Source organism: Vulpes vulpes, chromosome 1 (genome assembly GCF_048418805.1).
Source record: "Vulpes vulpes isolate BD-2025 chromosome 1, VulVul3, whole genome shotgun sequence".
Classification (NCBI taxonomy): Eukaryota; Metazoa; Chordata; class Mammalia; order Carnivora; family Canidae; genus Vulpes; species Vulpes vulpes.
Genome location: NC_132780.1, coordinates 3,607,115 through 3,624,212, shown reverse-complemented (window position 1 = coordinate 3,624,212; position 17,098 = coordinate 3,607,115). Strand labels below are relative to the sequence as shown.

General features: G+C 53.8%; 1 protein-coding gene across 1 annotated transcript in view; it reads left to right on the top strand.

Moving 5' to 3' along the window:
- Nucleotides 1-17,098, top strand: part of RHPN2 (rhophilin Rho GTPase binding protein 2) — a 59,720-nt gene that overhangs the window by 38,668 nt on the left and 3,954 nt on the right. Inside the window, exons 5-14 of the mRNA XM_026010170.2 lie at nucleotides 1,408-1,485; nucleotides 1,789-1,913; nucleotides 3,777-3,943; nucleotides 6,239-6,426; nucleotides 6,839-6,995; nucleotides 8,820-8,939; nucleotides 10,726-10,920; nucleotides 12,687-12,763; nucleotides 13,474-13,620; nucleotides 13,907-14,062. Coding sequence (XP_025865955.2) covers nucleotides 1,408-1,485; nucleotides 1,789-1,913; nucleotides 3,777-3,943; nucleotides 6,239-6,426; nucleotides 6,839-6,995; nucleotides 8,820-8,939; nucleotides 10,726-10,920; nucleotides 12,687-12,763; nucleotides 13,474-13,620; nucleotides 13,907-14,062 — 1,410 coding nt within the window. The remainder of the gene's footprint in view (nucleotides 1-1,407; nucleotides 1,486-1,788; nucleotides 1,914-3,776; nucleotides 3,944-6,238; nucleotides 6,427-6,838; nucleotides 6,996-8,819; nucleotides 8,940-10,725; nucleotides 10,921-12,686; nucleotides 12,764-13,473; nucleotides 13,621-13,906; nucleotides 14,063-17,098) is intronic.

Sequence of the window (17,098 nt, the reverse complement as noted above, 5' to 3'; positions counted from 1 at the left end):
TGTGATGAGAATATACGCACAGACACTTGAAAAAACATAGTTGAACATGTCTGTCCTCACCTTTGCTGCAGCCACGGAGAGTCGGCGCTTACGGCAGATGTTACGCAAGAAGCCATCTCGGTGCCCCTCATGCTATTTTTATTTTTGTGTTTTCCCCATCATCCTTGCTGTCTTCTAGTATATGATATAATTTATTTATTTGTTTGTTTTGAAAGTTTTATTTATTTGAGAGAGAGAGAAAGAGAGAGCACAAGCTGGGGTGGAGGGGAAGAGGCAGGGGGAGAAGCAGACTCCCCGCAGAGCAGGGAGCCCGAGGTGGGGCTCGATCCCAGGATCCCAAGGTCATGACCTCAGCTGAAGGTGGATGCTTAACCCACTGAGCGCCCAGGCGCCCCTAATTTACTTGTTTGTTGTGCCTGTTACTGTCTGCGCCCCCTTGTGAGCATAGATGCTCCATGAGGAAATGTCTTTGCTTTGCTCACCGAGGGGGCCCAGGCACATGAACAGCGCCTGGCATATAGCAGGTGTGCGCCTGTGGCTGACCCAGCTCGCGGGGTGGTCCTCAAACGCTGGACTGTGGACTTGGTTAGGGGGTCTCTCGGGTGCTTCGTTTGTGGAAGTGCCCAGAGCTGCTCTCACAGCGCTCCCCAGCGCAGATCCTGAGGCTCGTAGGCTCCTCACAGGCCCTAGACATGCGATTCCTTTGCCAGGAAGCCCCTGGGCCCAGCTACTGAAGGCAGCCCATGGCATGAACATCGGAGCCCCCGGGTGCCTGGGACGTTTGCCAGAATTGTTCGGCGTATTGTCACTTGCACAGTCGCTTACATGTGCCGCAAAGACATTGCATTGCATTTATTTTTTTAGTAGGCTCCGTGCCCCATGTGGAGTTTGAACTCACGACCTCGAGATCATGAGTTGTGTGCTCTACCCACTGAGCCAGCCAGGAGTGCACCCCCCCCCCATAGACCTTTTAAAACAAAAAACAACTTCAACCTTACTTTTTACCAAAGCGAGAAAAGGAAATCGTTAAAATATACATACAGGGGGATCCCTGGGTGGCTCAGCAGTTCAGCACCTGCCTTTGGTCCAGGGCGTGATCCTGGGGTCCTGGGATCAAGTCCTGTGTTGGGCTCCGGGCGTGGAGCCTGCTTCTCCCTCTGCTTGTGTCTCTGCCCCTCTCTCTCTCTATCATGAATGAATAAATAAAATCTTTAAAAAAATAAAATAAAATATACATACAGTTAAGAAAATAAATCCCAGCGTCCAGAAAATCACTGTTGTGTGTCATCTCCTGGTTTTGTGAATTCTACATGTGTTTTTAAAGCAGGGGGCACATTAGACATCCTGTTTTATCTGTTTATGGTTTGCAGTGACACCTTACGGCATCTCATCTCCCTTTTCTTGCAGGATTTCATCCTGGAACATTACAGCGAGGACAGCTATCTATATGAAGACGAAATAGCGGACCTGATGGATCTGAGACAGGTGCGGTGTTGTGTGCGGCGGGGAGGGTGGCGCCTTCAGAACGTCCTGTTAGGGAATCGGGGGTGGTGGGAAGTGATAGGGAGGTGCTTTAGGAACCATCCCTTCCACCTGGCACATAAGAAGATGACAGCAAGGGACAGACAGGCTCCCTGGCAGGTCTGGGGCGGATTCCGGGACTCCTGAGCCCACCCCAGCCCCTTCCACCCCTCCTAGGCCCTGCGGACACAGCGTGTGTGACACCTGCCCAGGTGCCGCGTCCTCACCTGCTTCCCCCCACCTCGGGGGCTCCTTTCTTCTCCCCAGGCTTGCCGGACGCCCAGCCGGGATGAGGCCGGGGTTGAACTGCTCATGAGCTACTTCATCCAGCTGGGATTTGTGGAGAGCCGCTTCTTCCCCCCCACCCGACAGATGGGGATCTTGTTTACCTGGTAGGTGCCCGGGCCTCTGCGGCCGCCCTCCCCCCTGGCACCCCGGAGGCCCTCCTGCAGCCGCTGCCCCCTCTTGTGGGGGGTCCCATTTCCGCAGGGGAGCCTGGAGACAGGGCGATAAACGGGGTTTAATTTATGAAGGGGACCCAAGCAGACCGGGGCTGCCTGCTTCTCGGAACAAGCGAGCCGAGGAGAAGAGGCGTTTTCTCTGTGCTTGTTTTATTGTTGGGGAAACACGGAGGCTCTGAGGTGGAACTAACAGGAAGCGAGATCCTTCTTCCAGATGGGACAGGGGGTGGGGATCGGGTTTTGTCCCAGTGACAAAGGGAGCGACACACAAATGGATCAGCTCTTAGAAACCTACGTGGAACGTTCCAGTCTCCTCCAGAGTTGGTATTTTCGAAGGCGAGTGTTGCTTAAATGCTTAAATACTTCGGAGGTGCGGCACCGCTTCCCTGAGTGTGCCCTGCACGGGGGACAGGAGAGTGACTCCCCTGGGGCACGGGGCGTATCGGAGCCACGTTGCCCCGCAGCCGGTGGCTAGGGATGCCTCCTTGTGAAAGGACAAGCACCTGAGTTTTGCTGAAGATGCCTTAGCTGCTACTCAGAGCAAAGGGGTACAGGTGCTTTCTCCCCATTGTTGGGTTAGGAAGAAGCAGCTCCACATCCACGTCCTGCTTGATGGGTGGACTTTAAAACAAATCCCAAGTCTTTTAGACTCAAGGAAGAATGATGAGGGGCGTGTAATGCCTCTGTTTCATTTAGGAGACACACACACACACACACACACTTTTTTTTTTTTTTTTAAGATTTTATTTATTCATTCATGAGAGACAGAGAGAGAGAGGCAGAGACACAGGCAGAGGGAGAAGCCTGACGCAGGACTTGATCCCAGGACCCCAGGATCACGCCCTGGGCCAAAGGCAGGTGCCAAACTGCTGAGCCACCCAGGCTGCCCTACACACACATTTTTAATATTTTTTAGAGGGAGAGTGGGGTGGGAGGGGCAGAGGGAGAGGGAAAGAGAGAATCTTAGGCAGGCTCTGTGCTTAAGGGGTTCGATCTCACAACCCTGAGATCATGACCCGAGCTGAAACCAAGAGGCAGACGCCTGACTGACTAAAGCCGCCCGGGCGCCCCGAGACAAGACATATATTTTTAATACACCTTATGTTTGAGAACGGTTTCAGGTTCACAGCAAAGGTGAGAGATTTCCCGTATATCCCCTACCCTGCTCCCCACGTTGTCACCCAGAGTCCACAGTTTACACTGGGGTCCCCTCTTGGGGGGTGGGCGTTCCGTGGGTTTTGACACAACGTGTAAGGACACCTGTCCACGTTATAAGATCATGCAGGGTAGTTTCGCTGCCCCACGACCCTCTGCTCCAGCTCTTCATCCCTCCTCCTCTCCTGCAACCCTGGCAACTACTGACTGTTTTTTGTCTCCGTTGTTTTGCCTTTTCCAGAATGTCAGATAGTTGGAATCCTACAGCAGGTAGCCTTCCTCAGATTGGCTTCTTTTCCCTTAGAAACCTGCATTCAAGTTTCCTGCATGTCTTCTCGCGGCTCATTAACTCATTTTTGTAAAATTGCTAAATGACGCTCCGCTGCCTGGTGGTGCCACGATTTATTTATCTGTTCCCCTACGGAAGGACACGTTGGTTGAGAAGCCTTATTTTTGTGTGAGATTGTGGGTACGGTTACTCGGGTGTCACCAGGCCCGTCGTCTTGCTCGGAAACGAAAGCTTCATCGCATGTGCATCTGTGAATTTCATTCAAGAAATAGATTTTGCCCGGTTTCACCGCAAAGCGGCGTAGAAAGCCAAATAATCCGTATTCCCACAACCCGTTTCTTTTAAATTAGGTACGACTCCCTCACCGGGGTCCCGGTGAGCCAGCAGAACCTGCTGCTGGAGAAGGCCAGCATTCTGTTCAACATCGGAGCCCTCTACACACAGATCGGGACCCGCTGCAACCGGCGGACCCGAGCTGGGCTGGACGGTGCCGTGGACGCCTTTCAGAGAGCCGCAGGTGGGTGTCCGGGAGGGCTGCCGGGTTAGAGCCCTGGCCCCCCCGGGGGGCCCTGGGTACCGCAGCGGAAGACGGTCTGTGGGCCTTCCCCAGGCCGGGGCTCGGGCTCGCAGGCCTGTAGGGCCAGGCGGGTTTCTGGTGCTCGTGTGTCTTCCTACCGAGGAGAATTGCGTAATGGCTCAAGCCCTGACGCCTCAGTCTGGGTATGGCTCACGTACACAGGGAATCCTGTGGTTAACGATTTATCTTTTTTTTTTTTTTTTTTTTTTTTTAAGATTTTATTGTTTATTCATGAGAGACACAGGAGAAGCAGGCTCCATGCAGGGAGCCCGATGTGGGACTCGATCCCGGGACCCCAGGATCACGCCCTGGGCTGAAGGCAGATGCTCAACCGCTGAGCCACCCAGGGGCCCCAGCACCCGTCCCGATGCCTCCGCTGTGGGGAGTCACTCCCAGCAGGGAGCTTCTGGGGTGTCTCGCTTTGCTCTGCGAGGCCGTCAAGAACCATAGCTCCGTCGTTTTGGCTGATGGGGAAGTTGCTGGTGTTAAAAAGACTGAGATTCCGTGTGGGGGTGGATTTTGTTCGCTGCCAGTCCTTCCCGGGGCTCGTTTTCTTTCTGAGGAATCTAAAGCAGGTGTGCGTGGTGACCCATCTCTAAGACTACAGCAGTGTAGACAACGGGAAGCTTCAGGACGGGGGAGCAGACCCCAGCAGGGAGCAGATAGCCCGCAGCCCCTGCCATCTGTCCGCGGGGCAGTGTCTGCTTTGCAACAAAACCAGAGGAACCAGTCCGATGGGATTCATGTCAGAGATTTTATTTCAGCCTCCGGTGGATCGCTGGTTAGTGCTGTGACAGTTAATTTTCTAACATGTAAGAGAAGCCAGCTAAGGGCGACAGCAGGAAAATTTCCACTGGTCTTTCCTGAGGTCCTGGGAAAAGCCCCGAGTCTCATCACGACCCGGTGTTACGCGTGAGCACGTCCCCCGGAGGGCCCTCCTGCCCTCCTGCCCTCCTGCCCTCCTGCCTGCTTTCTGCTTTCACCCCCGTTAGAGGCCTGGTCGTGTACGGAATGTCTTACCGTCGTCCCAGGCAGAGTGGGAATAAACAGGGGGCAGGCTGGTTTCCTCGCTTGATACGGATGTACGTGTTTTAGAACAGAATCTGATTTTTTTTTTTTTTTTACTAAGACATACAGACAAATGCGACCATTTGTAACCAATTTCAAGCGTTCAGTTCACTGGCGTGGAGTACGTTCATGTCGTTGTGCAACTCTCTATGGCCACAGCTTTGTCATGTGCCCCAGGCCGAAACTCTGGGGGCGCCCAGGTGGCTCTGACAGTTGGGCATCCAGCTCTTGGGTCGGCTCAGGTCCTGATCTCAGGGTCACGGGATCAAGCCCTGTGTCGGGCTCCGTGTTCAGCGTGGAGTCTGCTTGAGGTTCTCTCTCCCTCGGCTCCTCCCCTTGCCCGGGCACGTGCTCTTTATTCTCTCTCTCTCTCTCTCTCTCTTTCTCTCTCTCTCTCTCTCTCTCAAATAAATAAGTGTAATCTTCAAGCTGAAACTCTGGGGATGCCCGGGCGGCTCAGCGGTTTGGTGCCTGCCTTCAGCCCAGGGCGTGATCCTGGGGTCCTGGGATCGAGTCGCACGTCAGGCTCCCTGCATGGAGCCTGCTGCTTTTTCTGCCTCTCTCTCTGTATCTCTCATTAATAAATAAATAAAATCTTAAAAAAAAAAAAAAAAAACCAACCCAAAAAACTGGAACTCTGTACCCATTAGACACTAGTCCCTGGCAACCACCATGCTACTTTCTCTCCCTGAACTTGACTCTTCCGGATGCCCCATCTCACGGAATCCTAAGCTCTTTGCCCACGTGACTGGTTTATTTCACTCAGTGTCACGTCTGCGTCCATGTTGTACCATGGGCCACGTACCTTCCTCCTCAAGGCTGAGAACCATTCCGTTGTATGAAGGAACGCACCACATTTTGTTGAACCATATGTCGATGGACGTTCGGGTGGGTGTCTACCTTCCGGCTGTTGTGACTGATGCTGGTGCGAGTGTGGGTGTAGGAGAGGTATCGGTTTGCCTCGGTTTCCATCTGCTTCGGATTCTTTAGGGTGCACACCTGGGAATGGAATCGCTGGATCTTATGGTAACAGAACCAGATTTTTCCCAGTGCTCCTGAACGCCGGTTCTTTATTTTTGCTTCTCCCCTTCTCTGTGCTTCAGAACGGCGTACGGTGGAATCAGTAGGATCCCCCGGCTAACATGCAAAAAAAATTTCCCATCGTAGGGGTTTTGCATCACCTGAAAGAGACATTCACTCACACTCCGAGTTACGACATGAGCCCTGCCATGCTCAGCGTGTTGGTCAAGATGATGCTTGCACAAGCCCAGGAGAACGTGTTTGAGAAAATCTGCCTTCCTGGGATCCGGAATGAGTTCTTCGTGCTGGTGAAGGTGGCTCAGGAGGCTGCCAAGGTAAAGCCCTCCTGGCTCCCGTGACTTTTGGGGTGGGGGGTGGGCCGATGGGTTGATGTGGGCCCCCTGGAAGCGGTGGGGGGGCCTCCCACGGCAGCTTGCCCGTGACCTGGGCAGCGTGCCCGCCCTGGACAGAGCGCTGGCTTGCATTTTCTTGGCAAGTCGCGGTGTTTCAGCTACGGATCACTGGTTCCATCTGCAGCTTAGCCTCCAAAGCAGCATAATGACAGTTTCCTCATCTCCCTGTTAACTGTGACGCTGAAAGACCTGGGATCCCTTGGAGCTGCTCCCAGACCCTGGAGCAGCTTCTGGCAGGGCTGGTCCAGAGAAGAAAGGTCTCTTTTTTCTGCAGCCTGGGTGCGTGAGCGCCCCTGGGCCAGGCTCCCCCTTCCCAGCGTCCCTTCCGTTTCAGGTGGGGGAGGTGTATCGGCAGCTGCACACGGCCATGAGCCAGGCCCCGGTGAAGGAGAACATCCCCTACTCCTGGGCCAGCCTGGTCTGCGTGAAGGCCCACCACTACGCGGCCCTGGCCCACTACTTCGCAGCCACCCTTCTCATCGACCACCAGTGTAAGGCTCTGGGCTCGGGTCAGGGTTGTGCTTCCAGGACATTCTGCGCTGAGGACATTTACTGTCTGCCTGCCCCGGAGATGCCCACAGCCTGGGGGGGGGGGGGGGCAGCGTGGGATTGGGGGTGATACGTTCCTGCTCTGTTGTCCTCCTGGCTGGGATGGAGCAGACCAAGGAGATGACGTCTCCCCTGGAGTTGAGGCCAGGGCTGGGACCAGGGCGGGCCCCTGTGAGGCCCTCGCCTAGGCACCGAGTCTCAGGGGGGGCCCCCAAACTCAGTATTCAGGATAACGTTTGGAGGTGATATGTTAAATGAATCAGATCTCATGGCTCCCTCCCCCTCCAAAATCCATGGTGATCCAATGTTTTTTTTTTTTTAAAGATTTTATTTATTCATGAGAGACACAGAGAGAGGGAAAGAAGGCAGGGACACAGGCAGAGGAAGAAGCAGCTCCATGCAGGGAGCTCAATGCGGGACTTGATCCCAGGTCTCTAGGATCACGCCCTGGGCTGAAGGCAGGCGCTAAACCGCTGAGCCACCGAGGGATCCCCAATGATCCAGATTTTTATTTTTATTTATTTATTTTTTTACTTTTTTATTTATTCATGATAGACATAGAGAGAGGCAGAGACACAGGCAGAGGGAGAAGCAGGCTCCATGCAGGGAGCCCGACACGGGACTTGATCCCGGGACTCCAGGATTGCGCCTTGGGCCAAAGGCAGGCGCTAAACCGCTGAGCCACCCAGGGATCCCCTGATCCAGATTTTGAAATAAAGCCTACAGATCACTAACGAGGCTGTGCTGACCCACGTCGGAGCCCGAGGCAAAGAGGAATTTTGATGTTTATTCATCGTGCACTTCTTAGCGCCCATTTTTGGCACCTAGGAAATCGTATGACTCTGTCACGTATCCTGACTGCCGAGTTTTGGTGCTTTCTAAAATTTTCAGCTCGAGATCAATGTCTTGCTCTCCTCGCCCTGGCTGTGGCTCTGATCTGACGTCGGGGTGGGGGCCGGGGGACCTCTTGCAATTAGTTCTAATCAAGGTTGCCCCAGAGCAACGAAACGGGTGAACTCTGGAGCCACGCTCCGGGTTCGTAGCACGGCTCTGCCGTTTACCAGCTGTGAGGTCTGGGCCTCCGTTTTCACATCTGTAAAATGGGGGCATGAGGAAATCCTCTCACAGGGGCTGTTGTGAAACTTACGTGCCTGTGTGCAAAGCTAAATAAACCGCCTTGTAGCTGGTGGGCTCCCGGGAAGTGGTGCTGCTGCTGCTGCTGCTGCTGCTGCTGCAGGGATTCCCGGAGGGTCTGTTGGAGGGGGCGAGCGGTGTAGACCAACAGCAGCGCAGTACTCCGGCACTGCAGTAGCAGGACAAATGGGGCAGCAGTTGGACTCCTGGTGTAGTCACGGAAGGCTTCTTAGAGGTGGTGACATTGGGGTTGAACCTTGAAGTCCGAGGGGCACTTTTGCAGCTGAACCAGGAGGGAAGGGACGGCCAGAGCATGAACCCCCAGCCGAGCTCTGGAATGGAGGCTGGAAGTGTTGAGGGGCCGGAGACGGGGGCACGTGCCAGGGAAGGGGGTGCTGGGAGGGTCCATGAGGTGAGTGAGTTTGGCTCTGAGCCCTGGAGGGCGCCTGGCCCCAGATAGGCGAGGACTTGCGAGCTGGGGGGCCGGGGGTGCGTCCAGGGGCAGGAGGGAGGCCTAGGACCATCCCAAGTGCCGGACTGCATTAGAGAAGGCAGGAAGCGGGGCGCGGCTGGGAGACACCTGTGCAGGGGTGCGTGCACCAGGAGGGGCCTGCCCGTGGCTCTCGTTGCAGTGAAGCCTGGTGCAGATGAGGACCATCAGGAGAAGTGCCTGTCCCAGCTCTACGACCACATGCCAGAGGGACTGACGCCCTTGGCCACGCTCAAGAGCGGCCACCAGCGCCGACAGCTGGGTACGTGGTGGCTGTCCCGCCTCCTCCCTCAGGCAGCCCCCCCCACCCCAGTTTGATGCCCAGTGGGTTCTGCTCACCAACTGCTCCAGACAGGTCCCTGGGGCAGGGCTCAGAGAGCAGGGTGTCCTGGGTCATCAGGGCCACTCCGGTGCGGTCTGCAGCCTCAGCGGCTCCCGGGGCTGCGAGGGCCCGGGCCTCCCCAGGTGCAGCCAGAGCTCTGACCACCCTGCCACGCCCCCGCTGCCTGGGGAGCAGGCAGGTGAGGGGGGGTGGCCCCTGGTCACCCGAGTATAGGACGGCACATTTGTAAATTTTCTGCTCTCCCACCTATGAACCAGTAACCAGAGGTCATGGGATGGTCTCTGAGGGTGTCAGGGAGGATGCCTCTCACCATGTGCGAGCCTGAGTTCCTCTGCTCCCCAACTCCCCCCCCCCCCCCTCCCCCCCGCAGATGCACTTCCCCGCTCCCTGCTGGCAGCTCCGGCCTTCCAGATGCACAGGCTAGGAAGCCGGGGCTCCCCTTCTGCCTTCTTTCTCACCCCACATGTGGTCAGCAAACCCCCCTGAGGCTGCCTAGTCCAAGCCACATGCACGTGGGGCTCGTTAACATGCACCGACTCCCCCGAGTCTCCCGCAGCCCTGTTGGGCACGTGTAGCATGATCCCCGTTTTGCAGGAAACGAACCAGGGGCCCAAAGAGGTCACATGGCCCATAGCTGGTCCCCATGCTTTTTCCTCCTCACTCCAGACTCCGTTCGTGTGGGTCATGTCACATAAGCCTCTGCTCACACCCTAACGGGCTCCCATCTCACCCAGAGTACGGACGGGAGCCCTCACCGTGCACTTCGAAGGCTGGACACGTCTGACCCCTCTCCTCTCGGCCTCATCCCCTTCCTTTCGCCCCAGCCTCACTGCCTCTGGCCATAGCCCCAAGCTCACCCTTGAATACACAATCACCCTCCTGCCCCAGGGCCTTTGCACTTGCTTTTCCTTCTTCCAGAAGTGCCCTTCTGTCAGATAATCCTCAAGGCTGCTTCCCTGGCCTCCTTCCTTCTGCTCAGAAGTCACCTTCCCAAAGGCCTTCCCGGGTCACCCATCACAGAAGAGCGACTTTCTGTTCCCACTCCTGTTGTGCTAGATTGGCTCCCTGCCCTGCTTTTTTTTTTTCCATTATCTTATCGCTGCATGATCCATTCCCTGTTTCTTATTCTTATTCCTTTATTTATTTATTTATTTATTTATTTATTTATTTATTTATTTTTATTTTTTTATTTTTAAAAAAATTTTTTTTTTTAATTTTTTTTATTTATGATAGTCATACAGAGAGAGAGAGAGGCAGAGACACAGGCAGAGGGAGAAGCAGGCTCCATGCACCGAGAGCCCGACGTGGGATTCGATCCCGGGTCTCCAGGATTGCGCCCTGGGCCAAAGGCAGGCGCCAAACCGCTGCGCCACCCAGGGATCCCTTTTTTTTTTTTTTTTTAATATTTTGTCTTTTTATTCACGAGAGACAGAGAGGCAGGCTCCATGCAGGGAGCCCGATGCGGGACTCAATCCCGGGACCCCAGGGTCATGGGGTCTGTAACTGTTTGCCGAATGAACGTGTTCTAGACCTGAGAGAGTGTGTCTGGCACGTGGATTTAAGGGGGCCTTAGGCTGTCCAGGCCGATCCTTCAGAAAAGAGCAGGCCACCGTCCTGGGCTGGTGCTTGGGCACTTTGGCTCCCCCGGAGGGCCTGACGCGGCCCCTGGGGCCCAGCCTCACGTGGGGTTGGCTTCCACCCGCAGGCAAGTCCCACCTGCGCAGAGCCGTGGCCCACCACGAGGAGTCGGTGAGGGAGGCCAGCCTGTGCAAGAAGCTCCGCAACATCGAGGTGCTCCAGGACGTGCTGTCCGCGGCGCACGAGCGGTCCCGCCTCAAGTACGCGCAGCACCAGGACGACGACGATCTGCTCAACTTGATCGATGCTCCCGACATTATCTGTGAGTGACGTGGGGGCCTGTGCGGGGTGCAGGGGGCACCCCGTGACCTGCTCGGCCCGGGGGCCCGGGGCAGACCTCCTCCTGCCCTGTTTGCTCGTGGTGCAGGGGCTGCCTTACTCGGTGACCTTGGCGTAGCCTGGGGCGTGCAGGGTGTTGGGGTGCCCGGCCACCTTCTTTCTGTTCCCACCTCCCTCACCCCCACTTTGCCACCTCGTCGTGCCCTTTGCGGGGTTCTGCTTGCTGCCTTGCGCCCTCTGGGTGCCTTGCCTGAGAGCCTCGTAACGTCCCGGGGTTCCAGCTGTCACCTCTTCCTGGGAGACCTCAGCAGCCCTTGATGCCTGCGCTGCGCCCCGGAGTCCGTCTGCCTTCTGGGCACGCTCGTTTCCCTCCAGCTCTGTGGTTTTACGTACACGTGCTTGGGCGTCGGTCAAGCATTTCTAAGCATTTCCATCCCGGGTTCAAGAAGGTAGCTGTGAACTGGGCAGTTGTTGGTGCCCTTGGGGACGAGGCTGTCCCTTCTGCCCCAGGAGGCAGGAGTTGGGGCGCCTCTCGGACAGGTGGCTTTAGGGGTAAGGAGTGACTAGGATCTTTCAAGGAGGTGGGGGAGGGGGACGGAGAGGGGCCCAGTTAAGGGAAGCCCTTTTGTCCCTATATCCCTTCGACCCCAGTTCCTACACTTCTGTCTCCAGTCTCTGAAGTTGTAGCTCAATTTCCAGGAGCCCTGGGCTTGTCTGTGCTAACGCCACCTGCTGTCGCCTGGGCGGTGGAAGTCTGCGGGGCACAACTCTCCTTCCCCTCTCCCTCCAATTCCATATGGAGGCGCTGGTATTGCCTTTATCTTACAGATAAAGGCTTAGGGCAGTCAGACTCTTTGCCCCAGGTGACCAAGCGGGTAGGTGGAGGCAGGAATGGCACTCCATGATTCTCCTTCATGGACACTGGCCCCCTCCCCTCCTTGGCCCCTTTGTCCCCACGGTGTGCTCTGTGGCCACGAGGTAGAGACATGACCTCTGAGGAGGGAGGAGGGGACAGGGCTGCTGGCGAGGCTGTCCGGGGATGCTGGTGCCACACTGGTAGTGGATGAGCACCGTGCTTGAGCCCAACACTGTCCCATCCTGTGAGTAGACAGGTGTGTTCTTCCTGGACAGGGCCAGGCTTCTACTTACACTGATCTTCATGTATACTTAGCCTGCTCTGGGATCCTTTGTTGGGCACTGACTAGTCTCGTGGTAAGAGTTGGCTTGAGTCTCCCGTCAGTAGGACGGTAAAGATTTAAGCTGTCAGTGGACACAACGTGACAAACTGACATCCCACTAAAATCCTCACACCGCATGTTAATGATGAAGAGGGAGCTCATCTCACCCAGGACTACGTGCCGAGAGATGCTGCATCCCTCTGTAGTAGCCACAGTTGAAACGTATGTTACTTCTCAGGTTTCGTGAAGGCTAGAGGCGGTCCCCTAGATTATAATACATATGCTCCGTGCAGGCAGGGGGTGTGTCTGATTGTCACCACTCTGTCCCAGCCCCAGAGCAAGGTGTGGCTCCTAGTAGGTGCTCAGATGGAAGGTACAGGGGCCACGGGGCCGGGGGGTGGCCAGCGGCCCATCTTCTCTACTACTTGTCTAGACCAAGAGGAAGGCCAAGTGACTAGGAGAAAGGCCTCTGCTGCTCTTCCCTTCAGAAAGAAGACTTAGACCTGACTTTTCCAGGAGAACTTTGAATTGCCGAAGCACTTACGCTTTCTCTTTTAATACGCTTTTCCAGCTAAAACTGAGCAAGAGGTTGAAATTATATTGCCACAGTTCTCCAAGGTCACAGCAACGGACTTCTTCCAGAAGCTGGTATGTTGAATGCTTATTTCATAATGACCCAAGGGGACAGCTCATATAAGTTGCAAGCATGTAAAAGACTATTTTTAGTGGTTTTTCTTTTTTTTTTTTTTTTAAGTAGGCTCCATGCCCCGTGTGGAGCCCAACACAGGGCTTGAACTCATGATTCTGAGATCAAGACCTGAGCCGAGATCAAGAGTCGGATACTTAACTAACTGAGCCACCCAGTCGCCCCAGTAATGTTAGATTTTTTTTTTTTAATTAGAAACTTTATACAGTTTTCATTAAGGTGGTTTTTAGAGATTTTGATTTATTTGAGAGCATGCATGGACGGGAGCAGGAGGGCGAGGAGCAGAGGGAGAGGGACAAGCAGACTCGCGCTGGGTGTGGAGCCTGACGTGGGGCTCGGTGTCACCACCCTGAGATCATGACCTGAGCTGAAATCAAGAGTCGGATGCTCAACCAACTGAGCCACCCAGGTGCCCCTGAGATGATTTTTTTTTTTTTTAAAGAACATATTCTCTAAAACATGGATGTTTTAGAGAAAAGGACAGTTAATGTCCTGCATGACTGTCATAGCACGTGTTCTCTCTGGTGGTGTCACTGGTCTCTGAGCAAGGCCGAGCGACATCTGCAAGGACAACAAGGTGACATTTCCCTGTAGCTTTCAAGTGCCTGATGCAGCCTTCAGATCCTACCCCTAACGATGCTCTGTTCCAAAGGGCCCCCTGTCGGTGTTTTCGGCTAACAAGAGATGGACACCTCCTCGAAGCATTCACTTCACTGCAGAAGAAGGGGATCTGGGGTTCACCTTGAGAGGAAACTCCCCAGTTCAAGTCCATTTCCTGGATCCTCACTGCTCTGCTGCGGTAAGTGTGCGCCTCTAGACCGGGAGCAGAGCTCACTGGTGTCTTTGCAAGCAGACATACCGGTCAAATACAAAGAAAGCTGCCCCAACCAATACATCTGGGTGTAAGAATGAGCTTAGGGTTCCCTTTGTAAGAGGTCTGACGACGTGAAAGGCTCCTCACGGGTGCTACTGCCCGAGATGCCAAGGCTGCATGTGTGCGGTCTCTTCTGTGGAGGTACTTGGGAGCTGGTGCGGGGATTGGAGTGGCCGGAGCACTTACCTTCCTGTAAATCCTACCTTCGTAGCTGGCGGGAGCCAAGGAAGGGGATTATATTGTTTCCATTCAAGACGTGGATTGCAAGTGGCTGACGGTGAGCGAGGTCATGAAGCTGCTGAAGGCCTGTGGCCGGGACGGCGTGGAGATGAAGGTCGTGAGCCTCCTGGACTTCACCTCGTCCATGGTGAGTGCTGACAGCCCGCCAGTAAGCCGCAGGGTGGAGTGAGGCTGGCGCGCCTCCAGCCCCTGGGCCCTGCGCCTCCTGCGTGTGTCGGTGACATGCCACAGACGACTGGCCTCGGGAGCTTGTCCTCGTGGGGATGTGCTCACCTTGGGCCAGATAGATCCTTGGAAAACTTGGTAAAACAAAACAAAACAAAACACGATGTAGATGAAAGAGCCAATTGATTTATTTTTCTGATTAGTTTTTTTTTTTTTAAGATTTATATATTTATTTGAGAGAGACAGAGAGTGCGTGCGAGCAGCAGAGGGAGAGGGAGAGAATCTCCAGCCGACTCCCCACCCAGCGTGGAGCCCGACAGTGGGGCTTGATCTCACGACCCTGAGATCATGACCTGAGCCAAAACCGAGAGTCAGACGCTTATCCGACTGAGCTATCCAGGCGCTGCCTGATTAAGTCCCCCACTTTTTTTTTTTAAGATTTTATTTATTCATGAGAAGCCCAGAAAGAGAGGCAGAGACACAGGCAGAGGGAGAAACAGGTTCCCCGTGGGGAGTCCGATGCGGGAGTTGATCCCAGGACCCCAGGACCATGACCATGACCTGAGCTGAAGGCAGATGCTCAACCACGGAGCCACCCAGGAGCCCCTCAGAAGGGGAATGATTATTTCAGGACGTCTTGTTTCCTGGAGGCTGGCCAGGTGGTGGCAGCGTGACCTGCCTATAGCAGGTGTCAGGGCTGGTGACGTTAGCAGCTTACATTAGGGTCGGTGCCGGCGGAGGTGGAGAGAGGTGCATGTACCCGAGACGTATTTTTGGAGGTGGAGCTGACAGGGGCTGTAGCCGGCCTGCGTAAAACACATCGTGGAGAGAACAATGACTCCTCAGGTTTGAGCTTGAACAAAGGCACCATTTTTTTTTTTTAATTGGTGTTCAATTTGCCAACATACAGTATAACACCCAGTGCTCATCCCGTCAAGTGCCCCCCTCAGTGCCCGTCACCCAGTCACCCCCACCCCCCACCCTCCTCCCCTTCCACCACCCCGAGTTCGTTTCCCAGAGTTAGGGGTCTCTCATGTTCTGTCTCCCTCACTGATATTTTCAGTCACTTTCTCTCCTTTCCTCTCTATTCCCTTTCACTAATTTTTGTATTCCCCAAATGAATGAGATCATATAATGTTTGTCCTTCTCCGATTGACTCATTTCACTCAGCATCACACCCTCCAGGTCCATCCATGTTGAAGCAAATGGTGGGTATTTGTCGTTTCTAATGGCTGAGGAATATTCCATTGTATACATAGACCACAGCTTCTTTATCCATCATCTTTCAATGGACACCGAGGCTCCTTCCACAGTTTGGCTATTGTGGACATTGCTGCTAGAAACATCGGGGTGCAGGTGTCCCGACGTTTCACTGCATCTGTATCTTTGGGGTAAATCCCCAGCAGGGCAATGGCTGGGTCGTAGGGCAGGTCTATTTCTAACTCTTTGAGGAACCTCCACACAGTTTTCCAGAGTGGCTGCACCAGTTCACATTCCCACCAACAGTGCAGGAGGGTTCCCCTTTTCTCCGCATCCTCTCCAACATTTGTGGTTTCCTGCCTTGTTAATGTTCCCCATTCTCACTGGTGTGAGGTGGTATCTCATTGTGGTTTTGATTTGTATTTCCCTGATGGCAAGTGATGCGGAGCATTTTCTCATGTGCGTGTTGGCCATGTCTATGTCTTCCTCTGTGAGATTTCTCTTCATGTCTTTTGCCCATTTCATGATTGGATTGTTTGTTTCTTTGGTGTTGAGTTTAATAAGTTCTTTATAGATCTTGGAAACTAGTCCTTTATCTGATACGTCATTTGCAAATATCTTCTCCCATTCTGTAGGTTGTCTTTTAGTTTTGTTGACTGTATCCTTTGCTGTGCAGAAGCTTCTTATCTTGATGAAGTCCCAATAGTTCATTTTTGCTTTTGTTTCTCTTGCCTTCATGGATGTACCTTGCAAGAAGTTGCTGTGGCCAAGTTCAAAAAGGGAGTTGCCTGTGTTCTCCTCTAGGATTTTGAGGGAATCTTGTCTCACATTTAGATCTTTCATCCATTTTGAGTTTATCTTTGTGTCTGGTGTATATGGTCCAGTTTCATTCTTCTGCATGTGGCTGTCCAATGTTCCCAGCACCATTTATTAAAGAGACTGTCCTTTCTCCAGCGGATAGTCTTTCCTGCTTTGTCGAATATTAGTTGACCATTGAGTTGAGGGTCCACTTCTGGGTTCTCTATTCTGTTCCATTGATCTATGTGTCTGTTTGTGCAAAGGCACCATTCTTCATAACGATGGGGAAGGGGGGGCCAAGGGTGAGGCGGGGAGAGGAGAGAGGATGCGGAGCTGTACCATGAATGTTTCGTGTGACGTTAGACACCCAACTGTAATGTGAAGTGGGCATTGGATGTCCACATCCTCAGCTCAAGGGAGAAGTCAGCGCTAGAATTAAACAGCTGAGAATCACCAACATAGCGATGATATTTAAAGGTGTGAAGAGAGTACCTGGAATTACCCCCGAGGGGCTGAGAGTCGAGGACTCGACCTTGAGACAGCACAAGCGTCTGGAAGGTCAGAAGTAGGCACCAAGGAAGTTGGAAGGGGGAAGAGACGTGGGACAAAAAGAAGCTTCTGGAATCGAGAGAGGAAAATCCTGCCAAGAGAAAGTACTTGGTTGTGTAGAGTACAGTTATGAGGTGGAGCTGTGTTTATTATATTTGGCAGCAGGACAAGAGGACACTTTTCATGGAGAGATGGAAACAGAACTCTGATTAGAGAGGGCTGGAGGGTGAATGGGTCATCTGATTCCTTGGTCAGAAATGTCCAGAACAGGCTAATCTGTAGAAACACCATGAAGAACAGTGGTTGCCAGGGGCTGAGGTGTCAGGCAACGGGGAGAAACATTCTGAAGTTAGGTGGTGGTAGTTGCACAACCCCGAATATACCCAAAACCGTGGGGTGGTGCTGAAGTGGTGAATTTTTAAATTTTTTTTTTTTTAATTTTTATTTATTT